This window comes from Centruroides sculpturatus, unplaced genomic scaffold (genome assembly GCF_000671375.1).
Source record: "Centruroides sculpturatus isolate CEXI.00-Female unplaced genomic scaffold, Cexi_2.0 scaffold11, whole genome shotgun sequence".
Taxonomy (NCBI): Eukaryota; Metazoa; Arthropoda; class Arachnida; order Scorpiones; family Buthidae; genus Centruroides; species Centruroides sculpturatus.
In genome coordinates, this window is record NW_019384501.1 from 870,479 (window position 1) to 881,938 (window position 11,460).

Here is an 11,460-nt window from a genome sequence, read left to right on the forward strand (position 1 = left end):
GGCATTGATTTTAAAATTAGAAAAAAGTATTTCAATAACTATAAATGCCATTAAAATATTTGATGTTCTAAGTGTTCACAAAGATAAAACAAAGAATATTAATAAACTTTAACACATTTTAACATGCAAGTACAGGTATACCTCGACTTACGTCATTTCGAGTTACGTCGTTCCCGATTATACGTCGTTTGTCAAAAAAGTATACGGAAAAATAAAAATCAAGTTTAAGTCATTTTATTCGACTTTACATCCGTCCGCCACAAATATTGAAGCCGTAATATCACTAGAAAAGCGTTTAAAGCACATAAAATCATATTAAAATATATACATTTACAAGTATGTACTGTATTTACAGTACATGCATTCGTAAATTTAGATTACTTATTTCCGTACTCTATTAAAAACTAAAATTTATTTGTTTGTAAGCTTAAAATAGATTCTTATTAACCATATATTATTTAAAATGCATTAATAAATAAAATACAGAACTGGGAATAGTAATTTATGGTTTTTCCTAGTGACAAGTAGATTCGGAGACAAGTAAATTCGACTTACGTCGTTTTTCGACTTAAGTCGTTTTCCTGGAACCAATTACCGACGTAAGGCGAGGTATACCTGTATAAATAATAATCCAAGTTATTTCAAATAGTCATATACAGGGTGTCAGAAAAGTTACCATGTAGTAAGAAATTTGTAATGACATTAAAGTTATACATACAGTACAGTATTGCATAAGTGACCTATAGGTTATGTAAGTTATGTCACATGTTTCCACTTTGTGGTAGCTGGCATTATTACTTGCTCACAGATGTGTTTTTTGGAAGAATTTTTTGATCATGGGATGCCTGCAAGGTATGTAGACCCCACTGCCTCCCTCCCCCAAATTTTGGGGCCTCTGAGAGAACAGTAATATTATACATAAAACTTCACTTTTATTAAAACTTAAACTTTTTCCACTGCACAGTAACTTTTTGGATAACCTGTATGTGTAAATACAATTATTAATGATTGTTACATATTTGTGGATAAATCAGAAAATAAGTATTATTTGCAAGTAAGATTTAGCCACAAATTATTATTAGCATTAGAAATTAAGAGTACTTTATAAGTGTTCAATAAATAATGAAATTAGATATTTTTCCAGTAATAAAGCATTCATTTATCATTTAGCAAAATCATTGAATATAGATTTAATTTTTATATTGCTTTAAAAACTTCTTTTAAGATAAAGAATATAGATTTACTTTACATTATTATTATAATATGATAGCTTTTATTCAGAAACAAAAATAAATTCTGGAATTTATATAATAAAAACATTATTAATTAGTTCTCATGTACTGTTATATTCTAGTTATTTTAGAGGTTATCACACAAAGAGACTTGACACCATTATTTTATTATAAAACTATCAAGTATAATATACATCAACTCCAACATCTAAAATGCATTTTGGCACTTTTTGTTGTGCTCTTCTCAGTTAGATTTCTTATTGGAGCTTTACACAATACAGTGAGACTCAATACAATATCCTCGTAACAACATCTCTAAAATCATACAACATACATCATTCAATAAGTGTATGATTTTAGAGATGTTGTTGCGAGGATATTGTATTGAGTCTCAATGTATTGTGTAAAACTCCAATAAGATATCTGAGAAGAGCACAACAAAAAGTGCCAAAATGCATTTTAGATGTTGGAGTTGATGTATATTATACTTGATAGTTTTACAATAAAATAATGGCCTCAAGTCTTTTTGTGTGATAATCCCTAAAATAACTGGAATATAACAGTGTATGAGAACTAATTATTAAAAAAAAGGGGGATAAGAAGCTAATCAGTAGACATATAATAAAAACATTATTATCCCAATATAACTTATTTTAAAATTTCCATAATTTCATCCAAATTAGCAAGATGAATGATAGTTCTAAATTCTTGAAGATTTCCTTTGAATAGTTTTAATAAATTTTTGGTGGGACTTTCATATTTTCCTAAAGTTTCAATATACTTTTTATCTATTATGAATTCTGCTAAAATTTTCCATCCTTCTTTTGGAGGATCTAATAATTGACATATTTTTTCAAAAACGGAATTCTCTAAAAATGCAATCTGTCGGTTTTCGAAGTCATAGTCGATCCATGCATTCTTGTTACATGCAGATTCATTATTTTTGGGATTAAAATTTTTCCTAAACTTATTAATGAATTTGGTTGTATTTTCATCATCTGCAGAAAATGTAGATGATTCAAATCCAACATTTTTTATCAACTGCATTTTATTTTGTTTGTTTAATAGCGATAGTGCTAGATGTGATTGATGATAATGTGCAAGATGAAATGGAGTATTCCCATTAGAATCTTTAATATGAACAATTATTTTAGCATGATTTAGCAAAACTTTAATGGCTTCGGGACAAAACTGAACAGCATAATGCAATGCTGTCTTTCCATTTACACTGTCAGTAATGTTAACATTAATGTTTCCAGTACACAATATTTCAACTTGTCTAAGATTACCATTCTTCATTGCTAAATGAAGAGGAGACAGTCCTTCTGAGTTCAATACATTAAGATCCACATTGTATTTACTTTGAAACTTTATAAGTTCTTTTAAACAGTTAGATTCATTATACAACACAGTATAATGCACAGCAGTATTTCCTTTTTTATCCCTGTGATTTGGATTACATCCAGCTTCCAGAATTTTATGAATAAATGAAAATTCATTATTTTCAATTGCTAAATGCAATATGGTCTGATCAAAGCTATTAACACTGTTAACACAAATCTTGGGTAATGTTTTAATAAGTTTTAATAAGCAGTTTAATAGTTCTGGATATTTAGTTTGATTAATTATTGCCAAATGAAGAATATTATTTCCTTTATTATTTGAAAATTTCATTATTGAATGCATTACTGAAAAAAGATGATAAATATTTCTTGTTATTAAAAAAGATTGGCGTACTTTTAATATCCTTAAAGCAAATTTTAAGAAAAGTTCCTCTTGAAAGCATTCCTTGTGTAACGAATTAGAATAATTATGTTCTGGTGAAGTTTCTTTGATATTAATTTTTAATATTCTATTATGTATTGAATCTGGCAATAATTCTTCATTATATCTGGACAAATCGTTGTCATCACTTAAATATTTTGAACAGGTTGGAACATTACAAACATCTGCGCTTTCGTCCCAAATCATACCTAAAAATGGATCTGCCGAATTTTCTTTTAATACATTGGGCAATTCTTGTCTCGTATTTTCATTATTTAGTTGAAAATTAGTATTTGATAAAATACTTCTGACATCATTATCCTCTTCAACTTCTTGTAGTGTAGTTTCTTCTGCATCATGTAGAGATTTAACATATGTTTCTTCTTTTGTAGTTTCATTTGTTTTACAGGTGCCAGCAGTTAATGATATTTCAGCAGTTTCTCCTTCAAAATTATTATTTCTGTTATCTTCTTCATAAATTGTATTGAATGTGTTTGAAACCTTTGCAGTTTGGATATCTGGGATTTTTCTTTTATTTTGCTGTAAAGGTTCATATATAAATAACTTCGGCTCACTGGTCTCACCGTCCGATGGTCTAAACAATTCCATTTTCACTTCTACGGGATAACCAATATCTGACGATCGATAACTCGGAGTACGGAATACAATCGCATATTGACGATGAACATCCGTAGCAGTAAAGCAACCTTCTTCTTCCCATACACGTTCCCCGTCGATTTCTTGAAAAAATTTTATTTTAATATCACTTTTATTAACTTTTTCACACAGTAGAAAAATTACATCACCTCCCGCACAGGATCCGGAATTTTTATTTACTTTCACAATTTTTAATTCGCTACTATCCGGCGCTTTAGTATTTATTATCGGATCAGAGTAAACTTCAGAAACGAGCCTCCACGGTTTACCCGGTTTTTCGTCTTCTACGATTCCGGCCTGGAAACAAATTCTCACCACATGTAATTGCGAAACCATCGTTTTACTTTCTTCCTTTGAAATTTCTCTTATTTGTTCAACATCCAATGCCATTTCTTTCAAATTCCGTTCATAAATGACATCTTTCACTCTTCTTTTTCCAATGCATTCTATGCTGATATTTTGAAAGACTGCCGTTTTGTTTTCGTCTAATATTAAAGTACACACACCGTCTTTACAGTTAGGACCTATTAATCTATGAACATGGCGTTTAGCCGGATCGGTATTTGTATACAATGACGCTTTAATATGTACGTTTTCATTACCGAAATAATTTTCCAAGTGGACCGTCGGATAAGATTTTGAATTTCCGTGAGAATTTCTTCCTTTCAAAACGCCGTGCGAGTCACACTCCGTTCCATAACGGAATCTTATTCGGTTTATCGGCTGATTTACGATTTTCAACTTTGACTCACCTGCAGTCATATTTTCGCTTCCGTTCTCATTCATTCCGATAACAAAACTGTAACAGGTGAACTATTGTTTTCAATACATTTCATTATCCTGCCATCTGTCGGACGAAAGACGAATTAATTCCAGCTTGGTTTCGGTTTTGATATCGAGTAGTCACATGTTACGCAACCTTACGAAAGTCTTTCCATTTTCATTAGTATATTATACAATTTCATTTAGCAATTGATGTATTTAAATATAATAGATTAATTTTTAAACGTTTTTATTATAGTTTGGTCGAGTTTTAAATAATAAATAATTATTATTTTTTTAAACTCGATTAGACTACTATTGAGAATCGATTAATAGATTTTCAAACTTGAATAATTTAATAATCGATTTATGCTTAAATGGTATATAAGAAACGTGAGTCGACTTTAGCGATGTTACGGTATTTAAGCGTTTTAGTTAGCCTNATTAGTTGTTTAAAAAGAATCATTTCAAATTGTGAACTGGGGGGAAACCAGAAACTGTGAAAACATATTTTAGACCTAATTTATAATCTGTAAATATTAATAAATTAGAATGTAATATAATGGATTATGGTATTGTAGATCATAGTGATATTTCTGAATTTTGTAATGTTTATTGTTGAGCTAGCCTAGATTTTTATATTTTGTCAGTTAATTAAACTGAATGAATTAATAAACAAGAATAATCATAAGCCCAATTTCTTAGCTAAAATCAAATGAAACCAAAACTTCCAGAATTTTTTTACTTAATTAATTTTAAATACTAAGTTTGTTCATAATTAATTGTAAATTAGTAATGAAAGAATTTGGCATTTGAGATTAATAATTTGAAATATCTAGAGAAAAGTTTGATCCAGAATAAGTTTTCGAATAATGTTAGCCTGTAAAATATCCAACAATTTGGTTTTGTTTGGCTTTAATAAGTTAGATTTGTACATACTAAGCTAGAAAAATTATTATTGCATGAAATTTACATTAACGTAAATTGGATAATTCCATCAACATGTAAGCAAATATTCAAGAGCTATCAAATTATTTAAAAATTTAACTTGATAGCCAGTATGGAAATGTAATGACTATATTTTTAGCATTATTGACAATCTTATATTGGTTGCATGCCTTTTGTTATTTCCCATTTCCATCTCCATGTACGAGTTTTAGAAGCTTTATCAGTATGGTACCTTTTCTTCTAAATGTTTCTGAAAATATGCAATATCTATTTTATATTGTTGAATAATGTGGCAACATATAATACAGTGTTGTTCTATAAAAACAAAATTAGCAACAATGAATTTTATATGTTAATTCTATAGTAAATACTGTTTTGTTTCATCAAATTGTTTGAAAAAATCCATGTTATAATCATCATTGAGAATTTATCTGATAATGAGTGAGACATTGCATAAAATCCCTTTTTGTATATTAGATATAAGTTTATGTATGAGGAATAAATGAAATTCTATTTTAACTTATATTGTTTCCTTGGAATTTCATAAACAAAAGTACATCTTCAATATTTATAAAGGTTTGAAATCTCAATTAGATATTATGAATCTAATTAATATAATTATACCAAGAGCTAGAAGCAACTTTTGTAATAATTATGAATATGTTTATTAAAGCAAAGATTTCATCATCTTGTATAGAATAATTTTGAAAAGTAATTAGAATAATTATAGTTAATTAAAAATCTACAACTAGTATATTATATACTCTATCCATCATCATAGAATTCATATAAGATCTGAATTTCTTAACAACAGTTATCATACTTATATAATAGGAATGGATCAAATAAGCAATCATTGCACAGTTGTGACAATTTATTTGTGAACATAGTTTGTGAAGTAGCTCTGTTCACAGTGAAATCTTTTAAAAATATTAGAATATTTACAAAAATGGATGGAAATAAGTTTTCTATTAAGAACATTATATTCAGTGAGATATTGAAAAGTAATATATGAAAATTATAAACATTTAAAATAAAAATTCTGAATTTATTTAAAATTTATTTCTCAAATTTTGAAAATAATTTCAAAAATCTTTATTCCTTTCATAAATGAATTTTGTAAAGTTAAGAAATGAGATGAAAAGCATTTATGAAAATATTTAGAGATTTTATTCAGTGTGAATGCAATTCAAACTTCTAATGACCATAACAAACTTATTGGCAAGTCATATTCTGATCAAACCACATATTTAACAGGTTATGGCTAGTTTTATATTAAAAATTTTTAATTAATCTATATGTCCAACTTCTCTACTTTATAAAAGTTAAAATTATTTGTATTTATTGAATTTTATGAATTCATTCACTATAAATTAAAATTTAAGAAACTAAAAATATCTAAACTGTAAAACTGAAATATTTTGTCAGATTTTACAAGAAAATTTTGTATTTTATGAATAAATAGCTTTTCTTTTGATATACAGTATATCATATTTCAATATAGTGCTAACATTTTTTGCATATGAAACTGATACTGAATCAAGGTGTTGTGCTAAACTGAAGAACTCCAAACAATAAAATTATATATAACAATGATTCAAAACACAAGTTTGAGTTTGGCAATTTCAAAAAGAAATTGATTTGATGAGAACAATGTCATTTGAAAAATCAAACATTTAATAATTACAGCAGAACAAACCTAGTTAATTTGAATTGGTTGGGGAAAAAAGTTTGGACTTTCAGTTTAAAATTTTTGAGGAATTTGAGTTAACCAGTTATGTTAGACAACTGGAGAAAGAAAATGACTTTGAGTAAATGCAACTTTGAGTTATCCCAGTTCAAGTTAATCAGGCTCCACTGTGTCACCAAATAATGAAAGGTTTTCTCTTCAGATTTATTAATGGGAAGATCCTTTCAAAGAGAGATTCATTGACACTTTACAAGAAGGGTGCTGAATTTAGGCTTAACTGTATTTCATTAATATTTACTTGAGATTTTTTTAATGACAAAAATATAATGTTTATACTCTTCTGTAACTGCACTTAAATATAACTCATACCTCGAAACAAAAACCTTTAAAATGCAACCTTTTTATGCAACCTATCTTTTCCAAATATTTTTGGCCATTTTGAATGGTCTTCTTCAAGAACAGAAAAATCGAATGACCTGCTATTAATACCATGGACCTTCCATGATCTCACAAGCTATAAAATAGCAGTGTTCTGGACACTTATAAAGAGAGCATGCATGCACTGCAGCAAACCTCAAGACAGAATTAGATAATTAGATCACATCAAAGAACTAGCTAAGCAGTGTAGTGTCAGCCAGAATACGATAAAGGTCATTATTAACAAAAGAAGAATAGATGATAATGAAAGTAATGAGTGGGAAAGAATAGAAGAATACACTATGATGGAATACATGGCACCCCTAAGCAAAATTTACAAAGAAATAGGAGCAGCAACAAACAAAAAGATAATTTTTAAAAGAAATCCAACAATATACCAAATGCTGCATACAGACAAGCAATACATAGACCAGAACCTGATACCAGGAGTTTATAGAATACCAGTACAAGACAAAAGGCAACAAAAAGAGCTATACTAAATTGGCCCCAGGGAGGTTGTTGAAAGAAAGGCTAAAAGAGCATAAAAGAAATGTATAGAATGAGTAGTCAGTAGCAGCACTAGTAATGTATATTATAGCAAACCCAAGTATTGAGGTCATAGTGGATTGGGAAAGAGCTAAAATAATACAAAAGATTCAGGACAAGGAATACCTGAAATATGCCGAAGCATGGCAAATACATAAGACAAACCAGGAAGGATTAGTGATAAACTATAGAGAGTCAAGTAAAGTCTCAGAAGCATGGAGAGCAGGCATATAAGTTTAGTATGAAAAAAAAGGGACAAACAATAGAAAAATTGTTATTCTTTTTGTATGAGCCTGTGCACTAGATAAGAAAATTAAAACATTTAAATGACCCAAAAGAAAGTTCTAGAAAGCAAAATCAGAATCATTCAATTTTTCTGTTTCCGAGGAAGACCATTCAAAATGGCTGAAAACGTTTGGAAAAACAAATAAAAAGTCTGCATTTTAAAGGTTTGTTTCCAGGTATGAGTTATAATGTTTATGAATAAAGAATTTCAGTTAAACTTGGGACTAAAACAATAATAATAATTAATGACTAACAGTGCCACACACTGGATTGAATTCAATAAAATTTCCATCTTATGTGATAGATAATTCAAAAGTAGTATAGAAATAGAAGACATGACACAATATAAACACAAAAATTAATTTTAATTAGGAGATTTTTGGAAAATTTTCTAGTGTTTTTTTTTTTTTCTTTGCTGGGTGCCAAGGTCCCTTGGCCTTGGTCCCTCTCTGGGTGTGACACTGATCTTAAATATATGTTTATCTATGATCTATTAAGCTGTTGAATTCCATCTAAAATTTCTAATTCAATTTCTATCTTATTTTATGTAAGATAATTAAAACGTATATTTCTTTAAAAAATATTTTTCTGATAGACAGAGTTTGAAAATGAGTGTGTTTTATTAAAAGTGAAAGATATTGGACCTCACGTCGATCAATAGATAAGCAAGAATGCTTATCTATTATTTTTTTTGTTTTTGCTGAATGTTTTATTAATTGATATCATATGTGGGCCTTACAGTTTTCACTATTGTTTAGCTTAATCTATAGCAGAAACCTTTTAATCCTGTGAAATGAATGCACAAACACATTTGGCCGTCATCAGGTTCTAGAATATGATTAAACTGTATTTGATATTCAAGAGGGCCAAAAAATGTTTATTTGCTGCAATTTTGCTGGATAAAAAGTTTCTGCTAAAGATTAAATTAATAATTCATTTTTTCATGTTTAAGTTTGATGATGCTGGCCAGAAATTCTTATTTAGAAATATTATTTATAATTATTATTTAGGAATGTTATATGAAAACAAATAATATGCTGATTCTAGAAATTTTTCCAGATTCAAATTTTCACAGTGAAATAATCAAGAATGTGGTAAGTCAAAAATGATTTTAATAATTACATTTTATAGTTTTAATACAATAATTACAGTAACAAATGTTATATCATCTTTACAATTTCTATAAAATTCAATGGCAAAAATACCTTTCAAATTCTTATATATGATGTCTTTTGTTTTAGACACCACTTTCTCAGACAATTTAAAAACCTTAACAAATTTTCAATAAATATTTTACTCTTGTAATAACATTGTGAAAATATAATTACAAATATATCAGAAATAACACATCATTAATGAATGAACCATCTAATAGTGAGGTTGAAGCCAAAGTTTTAAACACGAAAACGTGTACGTTGGATGTTCAGCACCACTTTCCTGTAAGCCTAGAAGTTTGACAATGGCATTTGGAACGTCAAGCATGATTCCACTGACTATCCAAACACCATTGTCAAACTTCTAGGCTTACAGGAAAGTGGTGCTGAACGTCTGACGTACACGTTTTTGCATTTAAAACTTCAGCCTCAACCTCACTAATAATATACTTTTCATTAATGTCCAAGATTGGTTCAATGAAAATGAAAAACAACAATAACTTGATGATTTAACTGTTAGATAGATATTAAATGTTAGTACAACCTACATAAAACATCTAAATCAATAGTTAAAGTTTTAGAAGATTTTAACTAGCTTTTTCATTTGAAATATTAATTTTACATAAATGTACTGGTACATTATAGTACACTTTTATTTTTGTGTTTTTTTTGGTTAAAATCTTAATTCTTTTGTCTTTACCTTTTTTTACTCTTTACAATTTTACTTTGCTAATTTATTTAATTACTATAGTTTCTCATGGAATGACAGTTTTTTTAATATTTTCTATCTCAAATTCTACTATTAGAGATATTTGCTGAAAATTCTATAAAAAATTGAGATAATACAACTATTATATAATTATTTAAAATATTTTTAAAATGAATAAATCTTTTAAATATAATAAACATCAAAATACAATGTAAAAAAACTTTTTCTTACAATTAGCAGCATTATTTCTTTCCTTCAGCAAAAACAAATATATATCTTTCTTCTTCATCTATATTAAGAAAACAAAAATTTATTAATTGAAATACTATATCAAATATATATACTTTATATATTCGATTATATATCTATACTAATATTGTAAAGAGGTAAAGTTTGTTTGAATGTAGGAGGTAATCTCCGAAACTACTCATCCGATTTCAAAAATTCTTTCACCAATATTTAGAACGGACCTTCAGGATGGACTTAGGCTAAATATTATTCCGTTAAACATTCATATAAATTAAAAGATATCATCTAGATAAGCATTATATTTTTGGTTTACGGCAAGACGCATACATATACGAGATAGGTAACCGTGCAGCACAGTTGGCGTGATATGCAGTGCACGTGTCCGGACTTGTGCTGAACATTGCCACAAACTGAATTCCACGCAGGAAAAACTGCAGGCACAGCTAGTATACTTTAAAATTCAGTTAAATATCTCAACCAGATTTTAAACAATGGTAAGTACAAATCAATTAGGTAAGGAACAAAAAAGAACCAAGAGTTAAATAGTGTGCTGTGAGTGAGATGAAGAAAAAGAATCTATACCTAAATCATATATCACTATTTAATTTAATATTTTAGTGAAGTGTGAATAAAGCATGGCTTGAAATTTTGCACTCCTTCATGGCTTGTGTCCTAGGCAGTTGCCTAGTTTGCTGAAATGATAGTGTCAGCTCTGCCTCTTATACATAAGCTACCATGCCCAATTTCATCTCATCATTATCCCATCCTAAGATAGTACAAAATATACACATACATAGGATATTTTCTATTTTTTTTTTATATTCAGGTGGTCTCAAAACATGGAGATATGCAAATCACTTGGTCAAATTTGACATGATTCCAATACTTTCCCTTGTTATGTATACATAACAGCTGGGAAAGTAAAATAAATATGAGTATAAGCACTTTAAACTTAGGACCAAATTACAAAAACAAATGTAAATTGCAAAGATATTAAAATTAACAACTTTTTGGCATCAAAATTAATTTTTTTTTCTTGCATAAAAA

The 11,460-nt window shown here is 28.3% G+C and overlaps 1 protein-coding gene across 1 annotated transcript; it reads right to left on the reverse strand.

Moving 5' to 3' along the window:
* Positions 1-1,755: 1,755 nt before the first annotated feature.
* On the reverse strand, positions 1,756-4,847 carry LOC111622070 (nuclear factor NF-kappa-B p105 subunit-like). Its single transcript, XM_023364387.1, has one exon. It carries the CDS (start codon positions 4,437-4,439, stop codon positions 1,881-1,883), a length of 2,559 nt encoding a protein of 852 aa, XP_023220155.1. The 5' UTR covers positions 4,440-4,847; the 3' UTR covers positions 1,756-1,880.
* Between the last annotated feature and the right edge of the window lie 6,613 nt (positions 4,848-11,460).